At 42.6% G+C, this 20,791-nt stretch overlaps 1 protein-coding gene across 5 annotated transcripts in view; it reads left to right on the forward strand.

The window, feature by feature from the left end:
- Nucleotides 1-20,791, forward strand: part of LOC119964328 (afadin- and alpha-actinin-binding protein-like) — a 55,382-nt gene that overhangs the window by 14,427 nt on the left and 20,164 nt on the right. For 3 of the 5 annotated variants that reach the window (XM_038793638.1, XM_038793642.1, XM_038793643.1), the window contains exons 1-3: nt 13,674-13,836; nt 17,338-17,425; nt 19,927-20,078. In XM_038793638.1, coding sequence (XP_038649566.1) covers nt 17,377-17,425; nt 19,927-20,078 — 201 coding nt within the window. In that variant the 5' untranslated portion in view covers nt 13,674-13,836; nt 17,338-17,376. Of the gene's footprint in view, nt 1-13,673; nt 13,837-17,337; nt 17,426-19,926; nt 20,079-20,791 lie in introns of those variants that run through there. The other 2 variants (XM_038793640.1, XM_038793641.1) reach the window with 1 other exon arrangement.

The raw sequence follows: 20,791 nt of genomic DNA on the forward strand, positions 1-20,791 counted from the left end.
CCACTACAAACCTTCCTCCAGCCCAAAAAACACCCATTAACCATTACTCGCTGTTTCCTATTATCCAGTCAATTTTATATCCCATGAGCACGTTAGCATTGTGGATAGCACAATCGCTTAACAGCTCCAGGGTCCCAGGTTCGATTCCGGCTTGGATCACTGTCTGTGCGGAGTCTGCGCATCCTCCCCGTGTGTGCGTGGGTTTCCTCCGGGTGCTCCGGTTTCCTCCCATAGTCCAAAGATGTGCAGATTAGGTGGATTGGCCATGATAAATTGCCCTTAGTGTCCAAAATTGCCCTTAGTGTTGGGTGGGGTTACTGGGTTATGGGGATAGGGTGGAGGTGTTAACCTTGGGTAGGGTGCTCTTTCTAGGAGCCGGTGCAGACTCGATGGGCCGAATGACCTCCTTCTGCACTGTAAATTCTATGCTGTCTATGAGCTGTAACGTTTCTCTCAAGTATGTTGTGCGGCACTGTATTGAATGATTTTTGGAAATGCATGTACACCACATGAACAGCATTATTGACCCTTTCTGTTATCTATTCAAAAAGCTCCAGACAGTTAGTTGAACATGATGTTCCCTTTAGAAATCCATACTGGCTCTTCCTAATCACTCACACATTTCCATGTGACTATTTAATTTTATCCCGAATAATTGTTTCTAGAACTTTCCCACCTTTTGATATTAAACTGACTGGACTGTAATTACTCGGTTATCCTTTGTGATGAATGTCGGACTTTCAGATATGTTTTGTATGTATTTGGTGCAGTAAGGGTTAAAAGGCTGGGTTAGTCTGGGCGGCACGGTAGCACAGTGGTTAGCACTGTTGCTTCACAACGCCAGGGCCCCAAGATCGATTCCTGGCTTGGGTCACTGTCTGTGCTGAGTCTGCACATTCTCCCCGTGTCTGCGTGGATTTCCTCCGGGTGATCCGATTTCTTCCCACAAGTCCGAAAAGACGTGCTTGTTAAGTGAATTGGACATTCTGAATTCTCCATCGGTGTAACAAGTGTGGCGACTAGGGGATTTTCACAGTAACTCCTGTCCGTTGTATGCCTATGACTCCGGCAGTCCTGTTTTTAAACAATTGTGGATTGAAAGTGTTGCCTTTTTCTTCTCTTACTCTTTTACTGTGTCCTTTCTGTAGCTCTGTTTCAATTATGGCAGTCAGTGAATTTGCCCTTCTTTAAATGTTATCTATATTCTAATGCTTAGAGTCGCCATGTATCAAATTATATCACAAAGTTCAACTGGCTATCGATCAAAGAGCCAAAAACCTGTTAGTTCAAGATCAAGGGTACTTTATTTACAAACAATTAGTCATACAACATAAACACTACCAGTTAACTACACCTATCGACTAAAACAACCTGTACTTGACTTTGGGTACCTGGCTTAGGTCAGAGGAACAGTGGCTGCTGTTTGATTCTGGATCTCTCTGTTTCGAAGGAGTAACTGCTGCTCAGCTGGGCTCATCCGTCTGGTAGCGAGCGTTGAACTTGGACTTGCTTTTGGTGTTGCTACAATTGGAGATGACCGTGACCGGGGTACCATGTCCAAGAGAGAATGAACATGTGGCAAACTCTTCTTATACTTGGGGTTTTCGTGCTCTTTTGGGTGGTCCTTCAGTTTGGGCCCCACTAATTGGGTGATCCCTGATCACTCCATTTGATTCCTAACCAATAGGTCAGTGTGGATCTGGATGGCTGGGCGTGTCCCAAGTGGTCACTGACCCCATTGTTTGCGTTTCCCTTGAACAGGGAGTGGCGCCGAAATGTCTGGGACTGTACGAGTCGCTCGAGTACCAGTCCTTTGTTTTGGTGAAGATGGGCCATCAAATGCTAATTGGCCCCATTTAAAATGCTAATTAGTCGGAGTTTCGATACCATCTGGACTTTTTGCTTGCAAATATACATTTCAGGCTCTGAGCCTGCCTGAGTCTTGGCTTCTCCATTTTACCCACTAGCCTTTGTGAGTTTCTCTGTACCTAATTGTAAGTGGCCATCCCAGATGGTTACAAAAGGTTCTGGGAGCCAGAAGTGCAATTAAGGCATCCTAAAAGCTTGGGCTATTAGAGTTTTGTTTGGATTAAGGTGGTTCCCTATGGAGTTAGTTAGTTAGATTGTGTTTTCATAGTTAGATTATGTTTCAGCTTGGTAAAATGGAATTAATGGGAGGAACTAAGTGTACCAGGCATTTTACAGAAAAGCAGTTTAGTTGAGTTTTAGATTGGAATGTGAGTAGAAGTCAAAGCATCTGCTGTCAGTTCAATTAAAGATATTTCTGCAGATAGGTTAGCAATTTCTTTCCAAGCGGTTCAGATTTGACTGAGAAGCTGAGCTGAAAGAGGCTGAGAAGCCGCTTCTGAAGAAGTACAGCTGGATTATCTGCATTGTCTGACAAGGTTTAAATAAAAAAAATAATCTTTTTTGTCACAAGTAGGCTTACATTAACATGGCAATGAAGTTACTGTGAAAAGTCCCTAAGTCTGTCTCTTACAAGAGATGTCTGTACAACAGGTATTCTTGTGTTTCACTTCCACCGATGCTGCCAGACCTGCTAAGTTTATCCAGCATTTTCTGTTCTTATTAATATTTAGAATTGGCTGGGAGAAACTACAGGGTTTACAGCCAAGACTGCTTGTCTCAGAGTATATGAGACGGTAAATAGAAATTAGTGACTTTTATTGCTGACTCAGAATATTGGGAGAGGGTGCAGTGACCCAGTGGAGCAGATTGCCAATCTTATTGTAGAATCGGTGCCAGTTTCGTTCTGTTGAATTCTGCTCTATTTGCTGAGTTTAGCACTTATCCCCATTGTGCTCTGCACTGCTTACCTAGTGAAGCAGAAGCTATTTGTTGAATTTGGCTGAGGTAGGGGGGAGGGGACTGGCGATTGTCACTAGTGGTCAGTTGTGTGGTATAATAACTGAAAGTTGCCATCGTCCCTGGGGACCGTAGGCTGCTCTCCCATTTGTGTGTGAGAGAGCTGACTGCTGGTGATTTAACCTGAGGATCACCACAGTTCGGGCGAGGGGCAAGGTTGAGAAAGCAGGGCCTTCATGAATAACCTCAGCCGATGTGGGAATTTAACGCGTGCTGTTGGCATCACTCTGCATCACAAACCAGCCGTCCAGCCAACTGAGCTAACCAACCTCCTGAAATAATAACAAGCATCAGGTGGTTTCTGTTATAAACCTGTCTCCACAACAAAACTGTCACTCTTTTTTCAATTTAGGGGAGTCCAAAACTAGGGGCCATGAATATGAGATGATCACTAATAGATTTAATGAGCAATCCAGGAGAAAATGTTTACCCAGAGAGGAGCGAATGTGAAACTTTCTAACGCGTGCAATGGTTGAGGCAAGTAGTAGAGATGCATTTAAGGGGAAACTAGATAAATGCATGAGGAAAAAGGGCTAGTAGGTTATGCTGTGAGGGTTAGATAAGAAGATGAAATGGGAGGAGGCCACTGGTTTAGGCCCTGTTGGGCTGTGGTATGTTTCTGTGCTGTCATTTCAAGACACTGAAGGGATACGGTCTCATGTACGCGATGCCTTTGTCAATTGATGCTTGCTTTGATATTGTAGTGGCAGGCAATTTAATAAATATCTAAATGTATTTATTTTTATGACCCTCGGCAACACCGTCCTGTATTTAAAATTGTTTGTCAACTAACCTTCACAGTAAAATTGAGAACTTTTCTCATGATTTTGGTGTTTCCCAAGGTTTAGTACTGTGCACTTTGTGCTACTTTCTCATCTCTCCACCATCACAAAGTGTCACAAGTGACATCATTATAATTCTACCTGTTAAACAAAAGTCAGCTGCTGGTCCTTCATCCACTGCTCATTCTCCTTGTTCTTCCAATTTGGACTAAATCTTTTAAACAAGTAGTTGACGATAAAAGCAGATTACCGTAGTTTCCGGACTATAAGCCGCTACTTATTTCACACGTTTTGAACCTCGCGGCTTATACAACGACGCGGCTTATTTATGGATTTTTCCCGCTTTCTTTTCACTAAACCAATGAAATTGCGTAACGGGTCAAGGTAAAACAATGTAACTTTTTAGTTTACTGTTTAGATTAAATCGAGCGCGCTCAGACATCCCATCATTCTGATTACGGTAGTCATTTTGTCACCCTCATCATGGCAAAGACACGGAGAAATGCATATGATGCAGCTTTCAAGTTGAAGGCGATCGATCTGGCTGTTGGAAAAGGAAATAGAGCTGCTGCACTAGAGCTTGGTCTTAATGAGTCGATGATAAGACGTTGGAAACAGCAGCGTGAGGAATTGACTCAGTGCAAAAAGACAACTAAAGCTTTCAGAGGGAAGAAAAGCAGATGGCCCGAACTAGAAAATGAGCTCGATGACTGGGTCAACATGCAGAGAGCAGACGGCCGAGGTGTTTCAACTGTACAGATCCGACTGAAAGCCAAAACAATCGCCACCGCAATGAAGTTTGAGAATTTTAGAGGTGGACCATCGTGGTGTCTCAGATTTATGAGACGTAAAGGCCTGTCCATCAGGGTACGGACGAGTTTGTGTCAGCAGCTCCCTCCCGACTACGAGGAAAAAATTTCAAACTTCCGCAAATTCATTGATGCAAAGATAGCAGAGCATTCCATTGGCCCGCACAATATCATAAATATGGATGAGGTTCCTCTGACATTTGACCTGCCTCTCACTCGGACTGTCAACAGGAAAGGTGAATCATCCGTCATGCTGAAAACAACTGGGCATGAAAAAACGCACTTCACCTGTGTTCTGAGTTGCACGGCATCGGGAGAAAAGCTTCCACCGATGGTGATTTTTAAACGCACGACGATACCAAAAGAAAAATTCCCTACAGGAATTGTTGTGAAAGTCAACAAGAAAGGATGGATGACGGAAAGCCTAATGCATGAATGGCATACGGAGTGCTACGGCAAGCGACCGGGAGGATTCTTTCACAGGAACAAGGCATTGCTCGTTTTGGACAGCATGAGGGCCCACATAACAGATTCTGTGAAAGAAGCCATCAAGAGGACAAACTCAATTCCAGCTGTGATTCCTGGGGGCACAACAAAGTATTTACAGCCACTCGACATCAGTTTAAATCGTGCATTTAAGGTGGCGCTTCGTGTTCAGTGGGAGGCTTGGATGACAAGTGGGGAGAAATCCTTCACTAAAACGGGCCGCATGCGAAGAGCAACTTATGGTCAAGTCTGCCAGTGGGTCCTGACAGCGTGGAGCATTGTTAAAAAATCCACTATCATCAACGGGTTTCGAAAAGCTGGATTGCTGCGTGTTGAAGAGGGCAGCATGAGCTCAGCGGGAAATTTGCCTCCGGATGAAAGTGACGAGAGCGACAATGAAAACAATCCAACATCGGATGAAGCAATTCTGAGGCTATTCAACTCTGACACTGAAGGAGATGACTTCAGTGGTTTCAGTGCACAAGAGGAGGATAGTGACTCTGATCACCTGGGTTGGTGATATCTTGATTACGATCAGTAATAAATACTTCTTTTTACACATGATTTATTTATTTTTAATGTTTCAAACTGATGATTCTATGTTAATCTTAAGAGCTTAATCGGATTGATTTCGCTCCACAGTGACCAATGACTTTCTTGGTAGGCTATTCTTTACCGCTAATTTTTTATTTTTGTTACAAGCCGTATTTCGTTAAAGCCTGTGTAAAGCTCATTTGTTTCAATGTACCGGTAAGCACCTGCGGCTTATATACGTGTGCGGCTTATTTATGTTCAAAATAATTTTTTTTCCAAAATCAGTGGGTGCGGCTTATAGTCAGGTGCGCTTTATAGTCCGGAAATTACGGTATATAGATTTTATACCGAGATATTAAAATATATAACCAGTAAACTGCTGAAGACAACTCTAAAAGCAGAGCAGCTTATAGTTTGTGCTGGAATAGCTTCTGGTTATTATCCCAGTTTATACCTCTGGACAAGCTAGATCCCAGGTGGAACTTGGCTTGATAGATGTGAATTTTTACTTTCTTGTTTATAAATTTGGATGGCTATTGAACAGAGAGGCTGCTGATGTTTTATTGTTTTGTTAAAAGTACACTTATTAAATAAGAAAAGATGAACTAAAATACTTCTTCAACCACAACTGTCCTTTACAGATTTATACAGCTTCGTAAGGATAACCGTTACAAAATCTATCTTGTAGTCTAATATTCATGGTACAGCCCATGTAAACCAATAGGCAAACTGTGGTCAGGCACACCATGCTCTGAAGTCAAGTGACCGATGCCTCACAGAATAAATGCTATAGATCCGCTTGTCACACTGAGTCAACTGGTCTCATTGAAACTCTGTCTTTCATACGAGGGTTTCCTCCAATCTCTACTCTTGAAAAACATGCCTTGGAATCTGCTCCCAAATTACGCTTTCTTTTGGATGTCTTCATCAAGGATTCACCTCGAGGGTTCAACCTCTTTCCAGTGTTCCTCTACTCTGGAGCACCATGTGCTTTCAAGCTTCACTTTCTGCACAAGCTTTCAGATACCCAACTATGGCAACAGAACGCTGCTTCACAGGCCAATAGTAAGGAGTCACCAGCCTTTTGTGATCTCCACTGAACACTTGGCTCTTGCAAGCCCATGTTATACGAGGTCTGCAGCCCCTGTCTTTTAACTTGGAGCCTATGTCTATCTCTCTCGCACGCGCTCTTGTAGGATCCCTTTGCACTGTTCTGGCAGTTTCTGTGGAATGCTGCTTGCTTCTGAACTAAAACTGTTTTGCTGTCTCTGTGGGGCCTTGTGTTACTGGGCAACACACAGTTTTCTGACTTTAAACTAAATTAAAACGCAGGCATCTTTTAAAGTGGAACTAAGCTCCTCAGTGGGGTGGCACAATGGTTAGCACTGCTGCCTCAAAGCACCAGGGTCCCGAGTGCAATTCTGACCTTAGTGACTGTGTGTATTTTGCACGTTCTCCCAGTGTCTGCGTGGGTTTCCTCCCACAGTCCAAAGGGCAACATGGTAACACAACCGTTAGCACTGTTTCACAGTTCTGATTTTAGTCCCAATTATGATCAACTAAAAACCTTGGTGCAGGTTAACTATATGAAGAGCCTAATTTATGGGATAGAGTGGAAGAAAGTGCCATGATTGTTGGGATCAGTAACAAGCAAGTAACTTTTTGTCACCAATAAAATATGATGTCCATGGACGTGGCGAGAGAGCTGAACAGCCCAGTGTGTCATTACACTGACTGTTGCCCATGCTGAACTTTCTTGGTTATATCTTCCTGCTAAAACCAATAAATTATTTGAGAAGGCAAACTGAAACTGGTTATGCAGAATTCCCACAGCACCACACTAAATCCGGTTTGATAAATTGTAGCCAAAATTATGAAGGTGAACAGGAAATTTAAAAACTCTACCTGTACACAAATATTACAGCATAGACAAATAATTGTGTAGAATTTTTAAAAATTGGATGAGGAATTTGCCTTCCAGATTTATTCAAAAATGAAATTTTGCTGTTAACCTCCCATTCTTTCCATTACCAATCCAATAACATGACCACTTCACAACCATAGGCTATTAAATCGTTTGCATCCAACCTGGAGGTTTTAATGTGTTTCCTTGGTATCCAGCTCAAAGCATTGGGACTCTGCAAATGTAGGTCAATGAAGAGTGTTTAGATGTCGAGAGATAATTAGCAGTGATTTGTATAAATGCACATGTCATTAGGAAGGCACTGAATTCTTGATTCTGGGTAATACAATGTTTAGGTTTTGGTGTGTCATGTTTTGCACAATGGTGAAAACTGAAGTTGTGAATTTTACTTCAGGTGTTCCTTGAATGTGAAGACTCTTCTATGGTTATATTTGATAAATCTTTCCATCCAGATCGAGTTGTAGTGATGCCAATGTCTCCCAGTTTCATTCTGGTGGGTGGCGAGAGCACTATAATTCTGACGATTTGTATTAAGCTTTCTATCTGGACACCCTTTGCAAAGACACAACTATTCTTTGAATCCTACAATATTCCGGCAGATCCATTTGGTGAACAACCCGGTTTGCATAAGAGACTTGAATGAACAGCAGAAAGTTGGTTTACTTTCCATCTTGATGCTTTGTTTATATTTTTTCTTTGTCTTCAGGGAAAATGCAATGCTTGTATAAACTTTTCTCCTCTGATTAAAGGAATCTCCATTATTTTGTAGTTCGAATTCCCCAAGAGAGAGAAAGGAGCTATCTCCAGCCATTGTCTAATTTTGATGACGCAGGGTTCGTGTCATGGCAACTCTCAGTTTAAGCTACACCTGGCTGGTTTAGCTCACTGGGCTAAATCACTGGCTTTTAAAGCAGACCAAGCAGGCCAGCAGCATGGTTCGATTCCCGTACCAGCCTCCCTGGACAGGCACCGGAATGTGGCGACTAGGGACTTTTCACAGTAACTTCATTGAAGCCTACTCGTGACAATAAGCGATTTTAATTTTCACCCTACACCCTGTGTGCTTCATCCGATGCCAGTGCTTATGTAGTTACATTGTATATCTTGTGTTGCCCTATTATATAATTTATTTTATTCCCTTTTTCTTCCCATGTACTTAATGATCTGTTGAGCTGCTCGCAGAAAAATACTTTTCACTGTACCTTGGTACACGTGACAATAAACAAATCCTATCCAATACAATCCAAGCTGTTACTTAACTCATTCTTTGTCAAAAGACTCATCATTAAAATAGTCATTGAAAAATAACTCCCATTTTCAAAGAGAATTGTGCGTATATAGCAGGGCTGTGGGGAAAGAGCTGGGAAGTGGGACTAATTGGGTGGGTGCCTCAAAACTGGTACACTCGGCCAAGAGTCTTGCAGGATTCTGTCATATGAGTATTGGATATTAGCATTTTTGTATTTCCGAACCCCTCTAATCTCCTCTCGCCCTACAACCCTCTCAGATGTCCACATGCTGTCGTCTCGAGTATCCCATAATTTCGTCACTATTGGTTGTCATACTTTCAGCTCCTAGGCCCCAAGCTTTGGAATTCTCCTCCTACACCTCTTCACCTTGCTTTCCTCTTGCCCCGAAACCTCTTAAAGCCTACATATTTAACCAGGCTTTTGGTTATTTTGTCCTAATTTTCCCTCCTGTGGCTTGGTGTCATATTTTGTTCATCGCATCTCAGTTAATTTCTTTGGGCTGCTTTTATTATGTTAAAGGCCCGATATAAATACAAGTTCTTCTGTGTTGGTACTTGAAACAAAATTATGGCTTTTAAGAACAGTCTTCTCCTGCTTGGGCAGTCCCTGTAGATTGAATATGACTTTCTTCCCACTCCAGTTCATTGGGTTTTGAGATCGATAGATAGAATTTACAGTGCAGAAGGAGGCCATCCGACCCATCGAGTCTGCACCTGCCCTTGGAAAGAGCACCCTACTTATGCCCATACCTCCACACTATCCCCATAACCCAGTAACCCCACCTAACATTTCTTGGGCACCAAGGACAATTTAGCACGACCAATTTGCCTACCCTGCACATCTTTGGATTGTGGAAGGAAACCGAAGCTCCCGGAGGAAACCCACGCAGACACTGGGAGAACGTGCAGACTCCGCACATTCAGTGACCCAAGCAGGGAATTGAACCTGGAACCCTGGAGCTGTTAAGCAACAGTGCTTACCACTGAGCTACCGTGTCGCCCATGTGCCGCCAGATGGCTGTTAAATGTGAGATCTGTAGGTATTGCTATATGCGGGACAGGTAGTGATTGAAGGGTTGGTGTGGTGGGTTCTCTGGAAGCTTTTGCACACTCTCCTCATCTAGACTTTACTCCTGCTTATTCTCAACTTAGTCTGTGTTCAATGCCTTTCTGAATCAATGAGCTTTATCCACTTTGGTCAACACAAGCCAGGGACTTCCACGAGTCAATGGGGATGTTTAACTGAGTGTTTCTGGTGTCCAACTGGGAGTCTCCAGTGCAACCGAGTTCAGAGTAGAGCACTTCAAGAGTCTGGTATCAGGCATGCAAATGACCCCACCCAATGGAGCTAGTAGTGAGTGACCAGTGCCTCCAGGCTAGGTAAGTTGGCTTGGGAGTGGACTTGGCTCTTGGAATGCCTTTCTTGGCACCGGGTTTGGAGGATCCTGCAAAGGTATCGCTGGTGGTATTTCCCTAGTGCTTTTAGGATGCCTGTTGTAGGTTGTCCAAACTCTGAAATATATTGGAGGATGGGGATCACTGCTGCACAGAAAACCATGATGTTAGTCTCTGGTTTGAGATCTTGGTCCTCAAATATTATTTTTCTCACACAATCACAGAAAATGCTGGAAAATCTCAGCAGGTCGGACAGAATCTGTGGGGAGAAAACCGAGCTAATGTTTATATTCTGGACGACTCTTCATCCGAGCTAAAGAGAACTGGAACCCCATATGTTTTGAATCACCCAAGATTACAGGTATCTCCTGGACATACAATGTTCTTAGGATGTGGAGAGAATGGGAATCCAGAGATCCACATTCTGTGCCATGCGCTGCCATATGCATACACTCTTTATCTCCAGCACTGCCGACTCGCCCTGTTTCAAAGCTGTCCTTGTCCCCAGTTTCGTTTCATTCTTTGTTTCATCCGACACCTTAACAAGAAACCTTTTATCTCTTCCAACGACACATTGTTACCAATGCCCTCCGACTCTTCCCTTCCCTTGAATCCCATCTCTTCTAACCCCAGCCCATGCCGTGTATTCACCCTCTGACCTACCTTTTCTGATCGACTTGAGTGGGTTTGTGTACCTTTGCTGAGGTTGAAATGTGCTGTACTCAGCAAAGGACTCCGCTTCATGCCCCTACGCCTCATGCCCCAAGCCCCCATCTCAATGAATTTCGGGCTCGATGCGATGCTGATTTCCTCCTCTACTGCCGCCTTCATCTCCGTGGTAATTTTTCGGGCACAAGTCCTCCCCACCCCCTACCCCCATTCTACAAATCTTTTCACCCACATCCAGTATTCTCCCTCCACATGGATACTTCCCTCCGCTCGCTTACTTGCTCTTCATTGTACATTGTTGGTGTGACATTGACCATCTCAATTTCTCTGCTTCTCTCACCCACTTTGGCCTGTCTCCTTCTGCACTCCACTCTTAGGTCCAACACTGACTTTGTCATCAAACCCATTGACAGGGGTAGGACTACTGTTGGCTGGTGTACTGACTATCTCACAGAGGCTGAGCGCTGACTCTTGGACACATCCTCCTACCTCCCCCTGGACCATGATCCCATCATCAAGCATCAAACCATTGTTTCCAGGACTGTCACTGACCTCATCTCCTCTGGAGATCTTTCATCCTCAGTCTCCCAACTCTGGATGCCCCTCTTCTACCTCCTCACAGAATCCACAACTGGACTTTCCTGCTAGGCCCATCATGTCAGCCTGTTCCTGCCCCACTGAACCCAATTCTTCCAATCTTGACTCCATCTTCTCTCCCCTTGTCCAGTCCCTTTCCAACTATATTTACAATTCCTCTGATGCCCTATGTCATATCAACAACATCCAGTTCCCTGCCCTAGCGACTTTTTCCTTACCAGGATGGTCTGAGAGCTCCCCTCTTCTTCCTTGAACATAGATCTCAATGATCCCCATCCACCACAATGCTCCGTCTGGCTGAACTTGTCCTTCCTCACTGAACAATTTTTCCTTTAACTTGTTTCACTTCTTTAAAACAAAAGGTGTGACAAATGGGTCCAAGTTTTGCCTATCACTTTATCTGGTATGTGACGCATTCCTTGTTCCAGTCCTACTCTGGGCCCCTCCCACACGTCTTTTAACGGTACATCGACAACTGTTTCGGTGTCACTTCATGGAAAAATTTATCAATTTCACTTCCAATTTCCATCCCTCTATCACCTTCACATGGTCCATCTCCGGAAACACTTCCCTTCCTTCATCTCTCTCACTCCAGTTCTGGGGGTAAACTGTCCATTTGTAACCATTACAAGTCCACTGATTTACCAGTTACCTCAACTACAGCTCTTCACACTCCATATCCTGTAAGGACTCTCCATTCTTTCAGTCTCTTCGCATCTGTTCCGATGATACCACTTTCCAATGGTGCTGCTCACATGTCTTCCTTAATTGTGGTGTCCCACCCACTGTGGTTGACCGGGCTCTCAACTGTGACTGCCCCATCTACTACACCTCTTCTCTCACCCCTTCCTCTCCCTCCTAGAACCAGGATAGAGTCCACTGAAGGTTCACTAGAGTAATTCCAGAGATGAGCAGTTTGTGTTCTGAAGGGAGATTGAGCAATTTAGCCCTATACACTCTCTCTCGTTTAGAAGAATGAGGAGATTTAATTGAGGTATGTAAGATAATAAAAGGATTGACAAAGTACACTTGGAGTGGATGCTTCCTCTTTTGGGGGCAATAATGAGGTCATTTTAGGAAAGGGGATAGCAGTTGAGAAGAAATTACTTCTCTCAAACAATTGTGAATCTTTGGAATTCACTACCCCAGAGTTCGGAGGATGCCGGGACATTGAATAAATTTAAGGAGGAACTAGATTTTTAATTAGTAACGGGTTGATGGGTTATGGAAAACAGGCAGGAAAATGGAGTTGAGGCTGAGGAGATCAGCCATGATTGTATTGAATGGCGGAGCAGGCTTGAGGGGTTGAATTGCCTACACCTGCTCCTAGTTATGTTTTTCCCCTCCACCCCACCCCCCACCAACTGCAGTATAGATCTCATCCTATTTCCAGTTCTCTCTAGCTCTAACTAAATCATCCAGACTCCACGTTCGCTCTGTTCTCTTTCCAAATGCTGTCGGACCTGCTGAAACTTTCTGTTTTTGTTTCTGATTCCAGCATCTTCAGTAATTTACTTTTTATTTTTTTGCCTCGGACGGCCAAAGGCTGAGCTGGCACATGAGCGGCACTGAGACGCTCCATATCCTGTCCTGTCATAGCACTATCTTCAGCAATATGAGTTCTTTTCAAGTAGACTAAAGTAATTTAAAACTTCAACTGATGTAACAAAACAATATAGACCCTCGTAATCCGTTGTGCCTGTTGTCCCGGAATAAAATTTAAACCAATGGAAAATTATAGTTTACCAGGGTCAAATGAAATACTATGATATGTGCATCTATTCTGGGCAGCTTCACTCATATTGTGGTTTGGGAGATGAGATTAGCAAAATATTATGTAGAATGGGGCATGAGATGAAGTCTTTTACAAGTATAATCTAGTTCAGTTTTCCACATCTGATCTGTTTTTAAGATCCACTTGTGTTTTTCATTTCTCGGACAAACTAAATGTCTTTACCCATATTTAACGAGTGCTAAATGAACTAAAGAAAAGAAAAACATTGAATAAACATTAAAGAAGCATCTCCTGTCCCACCCTCAAAAGGCTGCATAATTTCTTGGAATGTTATCAATGTAGGTCACAGGTCTTTGATTAAAACATAGTCCACCTTCTTGCAACAGAACTCTGTAACTTAATGTATACAGCTAATGCTGGGATTAATATAAGTAAATAGCTTTGGAAAACTCTATAATACAATTTATGTACTTGTGGGTCATAACAATTCTGTTTGGAATGGGTGAAAGTAAAGTACGATTCTGTATTTGCGCTTTGACCTGTGAATTTGGAGCCACTCCTTACCGGCTTGTTCCAGGCAGTTGTGTTCTTGCATTGATAGACCGGCCATCTGTGCAGAGGATTACTAAACCAAAGACGTATGTCAATGCTGTAAGCAGATTTCAAGCATTTGTGTCAGAGCTTCGTTATTCAAATAGAAAATTTAGCTGCAGGGTATAGTTTTAGCAGTGGAGCGACAGTGAAACCAGTGCCTGCAGAGGAATATTACAGTATGTATTTTTTTTCTTTTACTAACATATCACATCTTGTGTAGAAGAGTTATTGAGTACGGGTTGGAAATGTTGTCGAGGCTGGATCATTGCAATGCAAGTGTTGTTATAATTTCTGAGTAACTGCTCTGATTGAATATCTCTTTTTGCTACTGGATGCCGAGTGGTATTGCTGAGTTTGAAATTCTTTGGACAATTCCTACCAATAAGCTCAAAAAGTACTGAAGTGTGGAAGTTCTTATTGACCCTGATTGATTTCAGAAACTTCTGTATTGTCAGATATATTTTCACTTGTGTAATTGAGCAGCCAGTAGGTAAGAGACTTATCTAAAATGCTTGCACAAATGCAAGGACAAAGGTTAATCCAACAGACTTGGAGAGCTATAAAAAGAAACAGAGGGACACAAGAAAAGTAATGGTGAAGAAAATCTTTCAATGGATATGAAGGCTTACAGCAGACGTTTTTATAAATATTGGTGAATATAATAAATGGGAAGTCAACTGAGAGGGATTACAGTTGGTTATATGAAAATAGACCAGTTAAAAGGCTACCTTATATACGGTCTCACAGTTGAGGAAGACAAAATGCCAGAGTACAAGAGACTCCAAAATAAATCAAGGAGAAACTTGATAACTTATTTTGTTTTTTTAAATAATGGAGAAAATAATGGGACTAAACGAACAAGTTTCCATGGACTTGATCGTTCTTACCCCAAGGTATTGAAATGAATGGGTTAGGCACAGGTTGGGGGGGGGGGGGGAGAAACGGATAGCACAGTGGTTAGCACTGCTGCTTCGTAACGCCAGGGACCTGGGTTTGCTTCCCAGCCTGGGTCACTGTCTCTGTGGAGTCTGCACGTTCTTCCCTTGTCTGCGTGGGTTTCCTCCAGGCGCTTCGATTTCTTCCCACAGGTCCTGAAAGACGTGCTATTAGGTGAATTTGTCATTCTGAATTCTCCCTCGGTGTACCCGAACAGGTGCCGGAATGTGACGGCTAGGAGATTTTCCATGTCACACTAATAAAGATTATTATTAAAGCAATTGTAGGTGCTTTAAGTAATTTTTCAAAGCTCTCTAGTTTCTAGATTTTGTAAGTAAGAAAATTGCATTTGTCAATCCATAATTGAAGAGGGGAGGGGAGTAGTTTGTAATCCCGCCAAATTTCAGTTAGTTCTTCACAATTGTTTTAAGCGATTGGAGTGCATAGTCATATCTAACTAATCTGATTGAATTTTTGTGGAGGCTTGAGGAGGCTGCAAGCATGGTGACTAGGACGATGCTTGTGGATGTTGTCTCAGTGGACTGCCATAATTAATTGGTTAAGGTTCTGGGCAATAGATTATTTGCAAAATAAAAGTGCATGGAATTGGGAGGTAACTTTGCAATATTGGTCAATAATTGCTTGTAGGAAACAGCAAGTCAGGATAAGAGTTCATTTCCCGCTTTGGTAAGGTGTGACAAGTGATCGGAGGCCTCCAATTTTCACCTGCATTATTGACTTTGATTAAAGTTGAGATTAATAAAGTGAGATAAATACACTAAAGGGTGCAGTAATTTGTGCCCCAGAAGTAGCTGTGACCTTGGCAAGCTGTTCCAGTACAGTTACTACACCAGTGTGGAAAATTCTAGTGATATGCCCTGTGGTGAGCTAGCATCTAATACTGCCAATTATTGCCCTTCGTATACTCAGTCAGTAAAGTGATGGAAGATGTGGTTGACACCACTATTGGGCAGTACTTGCTCAACAGCAGGTTGCTCACAGATATTATCTATGGCCGGCCTTAACATCAGGACAACATTTGATTGAGTGAACCCTAGCAATATTGGGGAGGGGTGGAACTGCCCATTATTTGGAGTCATGACTAGCGCAGAGAAAGATGGCTGTGCTTGTTAGCGGTCAATCATCTCCGCCCCAGTATATCACTGAAGGAGTTCCTCCGGGTAAGGGCAATGATCTTCAGCAATGACCTTCCCTCCAACATGTTTGCTGATTATTGCAAACTGCTTAGTTCCATTTGTAGCTCCTAAGATATTGATGCAGTCTCTGCCCACATTCAGCAAGACATGGTAACCTCCATCAAGAGAATCAAGCCATCTCTTGACATTCAATGGCATTGACGTTACTGAATTCCTTACTACCAACATCCTTGTGGGTGGGGGGAGTGGACACAAGTGACCAATAACTATTTAAAAGAAATTGAACAAATTAATTGCAAATTATACCCATAACTGGAGCAATACAAGTTGCTGTTAATAGAAACTGAACTGGATCAGCAATTCAACACTCTAGCACAAAAGCAGGTCAGAGGTTGGGAATCCTGTGGAAAGTAACTCTCCTGACTCCCAAAGCCTGACCACCATCTTTAGGAAGAGAAAGGCCCAGGGAGCTCGCAAGGGAGGCACTCTCTTGCCCAATGAGCCCATGCAACTAAATCGGCTGGACCTCCATGATGTGTGTTTCCCTCTGGCAGGTGTAAAATGCTGGCAACGGCAGAATGAGCCATAGTGGCCATCAAACAGCCACTAATAAGGGAGGCAGTGGCGTAGTGGTATTGTTATTAGACTAGAATGCTCTGGGGTCCCGGGGTAGAATCCCACCACGGCAGATGATAAAATTTTAATTCAATAAAAATCTGGAATTAAAAGTCTAATGATGACCATGAAACCATTGTCATTTAAAAACCCATCTGGTTCATTAATATCCCTCAGGGAAGGAAATCTGCCTACCTTACCGGTCTGGCCTACATGTGGCTCCAGACCCACACAGCAATGTCGTTGACTCTTAACTGCCCCCTCTGAAATGGCCTAGCAAGCCATTCCGTTCAAGGGCAATTAGGGATGGGTGACAAGTGCTGACCCAGCCAGTGATGCCCACATCCCAAGAACAAATGAGGAAAAAACACTTGAGCACTTTAATAGGACTACGGGTGAATGGGCTGCCCTAGTCTGGTCAAATTTCAGCCATGTCAGGGGGACTAGGCAAAAGGAAAGCCACTCGCTGGAATTTATGAACCCTCCTGCCACCTTCAAATCTGTCAATGGGGAGCTTAAAATCCAGCCCTCCAAGAACTTGTAGATTGGACGACGGTCATGTACAACAGCACCTGACTCAGTGTTTATAATCCTCAAGGGTTTGGCTTGCCTTATTCCAAGAAAACGGCTCATTTCTATCCCCACCCCAAATGAATGAAACTGAAAATTACAAACCCTGATTTTCTGTGACTAAATGATGAGGACAACACCCACTTTCTTGCTCTGCCACACCCAAAAAGTACCTAAGATGTTTTATGCAAACCCCTCAAACTATAGTGCCATGACTACTGTATTTATTTGGCAATCATTCCCAGCTTAAAAAAAAATCAATAAATGTGTCCCAAAGTCGATGAGTTTAATCTTGATAATGACATTGCGTCATTGGTGTAATTCATTTAAAAAAAAACATTAATTTTAAGATGTTGCCTGCATTGTGACATTTAAATCATTGAGTTGCTTGTGTTACAGCTGAAGTGGTTGTGCAGTTAATCAGACTGCGTACTTGCTATGGGAGATTGGACAGCTGTAATCATGCCAGAACAAGAGCCATCGCCAGGTATGTGTGCAAGTGTTAAATTGGTTACCAAAATAGCCAAAGCAATAGTGTTTTGTGGTTTGACTATTCTCAATGCCGGTGTACTTTTGTTTGTTTTTTTAATTTGAGGATGGATGTGTCTTGCGTTTCTTGTGACTTGTGCACTTTCAGTAAATCACTGCTGTTAATAACACTCATTTCACATGATCTGGAAAGACCACTAAATATCTGCGATGTATTGTGTTTTGAAACTTGTGTGCATCTAACTATTCATTTACCGTATCATTTTTCATAATGAAAAAATAAATTGACAATGAAGTAAAAGATAGTGGAGATGGTGAGTTGTTTTCATACAGCTGTCTGCCTCCTATCACCTTCTTCTTGTATGTCTTTTCACCCCCCCCCCACCCCACACACCATTCCAATTGGCCGGGGTGGGGGGGATTATTTGGTCAGCTGAACTGCTTCCTGTTCCAATGTTCACTTCCCTGTGATTGAAGTCAACTGAAATGCTGTGATGAATTTGACGTCATGGGATGTGTGTTGCACTTTGCATCCTTAAGAGGAGAAAAACCATCCTCTATTATGCTTGCACATTTTTGATGCAACTTCAGGTAGGACAAGTCTGTACCAGAGGAGGTATTAACTACCAAACTTCCACCTCATTTATGTTGATCTCTACTTGAGTATATGGGCAGGTTCATTATGCTTGGCTCTATTATAAAGGTGTTTGATATACATGCAGATGCTTTAGGAAAATTTCTCCTCCCTGCATGAAGACAGCTTGGAGTCAGTCTGCCTTACCACATAGTATCCCTCCAATGCCGAAGGAGGCCATTCAGTCCATTGAGTCTGCACCAACCCCTCGCTTCAGAAACCAGTCCAATATTTGTGGAGCCTGCTTAAATTAAACTCTTCAGTGGAATTCCATGATTACCTGTTCCACGGGTTATCATCGGGTTTTTAAAATCAAGTTAGATCAAGTTAAATCAATTACGTTTTATGAAACTGCTCAAAATTCAGTTTTTTCTCTATTTTAGTATTGACTGAGTTTTTGGAGAGCTGATGAGTTCCCTTTGATGAAAAATGAAGCTTGTTCAAATAAACAAATACCTGTGAAAATTCCTAGTGTTACAATGACTTCAGTGAAGGCCTTGGCGAATATGCAGGAAAGATTTACAAGGATGGTTCCACAGATGAGTGGCTTCAATTGTGTGGATAGATTGGAGAAGCTGAAGCTGTTTGTTCAAGGACCAAGTGTACAAAGGAGGAAATATTCAAAATCACAAAGGGTCTCGACCAAGTAGTTGGAAAGAATTGTTGAGAAACTCTATCAAATGCTGCTGTCATGTCAAGGGCAGTCACCGTCTCCTCCCCTCTGGAGTAGAGCATTTTGTCCATGTTTGAACCAAGGTTGTAATGAGGTCAGGAGCTGAGTTGCTCTGGCGGAACGCAAACTTAGTGCTCGTGATCAGGTGAACCAAGTGTTGCTGATGGTGCTGCTGATGACCCCTTGAATTGATGGGGCGGTAATTGGCCAGGTTGGATTTGCCCTGCTCTTCGTGTGCAGGACATATCTTGGCAACTTTTCACCTTGCTGGGTAGATGCAGGTGTTGCAACTGTTACTGGAACAGCTTGAGGGGCGCAGCAAACTCGAGGGTGCAAATCTTTCGGAATGACTGCTGAAATGCTGTCAGGGCCCATAGCCTTTTCAGTATTCAGCCTTCAGTCACTGCTTCATGTCATGTTCAGTGAATCGAATTGGCTGAAGACTGCCATCTTTGATGCTTAGGACCTCTGGAGGAGTCTTATTGCGAATGCTTCAACCTTATCTTTTGCATGTTCCTCTTGTAGTTCTTTCCCATATTTTATCATAGAATCATAGAATTTACAGTGCAGAAGAAGGCCATTCGACCCATTGAGTCTGCACCGGCCTTTCGAAAGAGTACCCCATTTAAACCCACGCTTCCAACCTATCGTCATAATCCAGTAATCCCACCTAACCTTTTTGGACACTAAGGAAAATTTATCATGGCCAATCCACCTGACCTGCACATCTTTGGACTGCCGAAGGAAACCGGAGCACCTGGAGGAAACCCACACAAACACTAGGAGAACGTGCAGACTCCGTACAGGCAGTGACCCAAGCCGGGTATCAAACCTGGGATCCTGGTGCTGTGAAGCCATAGTGCTACTGTGCTACTGTGCTGACCTCATCAATATGTCAATTTTATCAATATGTCAGTGATAAATATCATCTGTCTTTTTGAATGCTTGAACAATGTAGTTTGGTTCAGAATAGGTAAGCTTGGATGAGACAATTTTGGAAGTAATGTGATAATAAATGTTCAAGCTGCCATTTTCTCTTTGCAGCATCTTCGATCATTAATTCCTGAAAGCGTTCTAATTTTAAAAACTTGACTTAAAACAAAGGATATTTTAAAATGGTATTAATTAGTTTTGAAATTAGTCACTGAGTGTCGGTTAGCTCGTTTTAATTTTCTGTTTCTTTTTCTGACAGACAGCAAAGAATTTATCTATCGTTACACATCCAGATCACAAATGTCTCCCAACAACAGCTTCATTGAAACATTGCCTTTATTTACCAGTCATAATTTAAGTTTGTTTTGCACAAAGGAGAATGTCGATCAATGCATAGCATACCTCAATCAGGCAAGTTATTTTTAATATGATTACGTTTGATTTTGTGATGCGTAATTCCATTAAAGAATATGTCAAATGTTGGGTTTTTTCTTGTTTGTTGTGTGGTTGCAATCACTTTTGATCCTGAAGCAGTTTTTCATCTCTGCATAAAATGAAAATATTGAAACATTGGCTATGCCTTTTTCGCTTTTTCTGTGGAGGGTTATTTTTAAATCAATTGTGATTTTGTTTTACCAAGGGTGGCAGGGAATAATTTGTGTTCAATCACTACATAATGTCAGCGTGCAACCTAGCAAAAATTATAATGCAAATCATAACTGGGTTGGCTGACTGAGTAAAGGATGTACTTTTGCCAACAGTATGAAAAGGCTTCATTAACAGGACTGACTGTCTGCCTCACAAGGCAGCATATGAAAAGTACTTTAATTGGCGGTCACAAACTGCTTGTATTGTGTGCTATTTGTCTTTTAGGAGTACTGACAAAGTAAAGAGGCATCACTAACTGCTCAGGGCTTTCAATTTTTAAAACAATCGTTCAAAGGATGCAGGAAAAGACTACATTTCTTTCCCTTGAGGCGACCTGCTTTCTTGAAAATAACTGTTCCAGCCAGCTGGCTGCTCAGGTGGTGGTTTGGTGGCTTGGTGGCAGCATGTGAGCAGTCTGTTACACTTTGAGCCTGCAGAAAGCCAGCAATGGCTGTGAATCCCATTGCCCTCTCCAC

This window comes from Scyliorhinus canicula, chromosome 4, assembly GCF_902713615.1.
Source record: "Scyliorhinus canicula chromosome 4, sScyCan1.1, whole genome shotgun sequence".
NCBI lineage: Eukaryota > Metazoa > Chordata > Chondrichthyes > Carcharhiniformes > Scyliorhinidae > Scyliorhinus > Scyliorhinus canicula.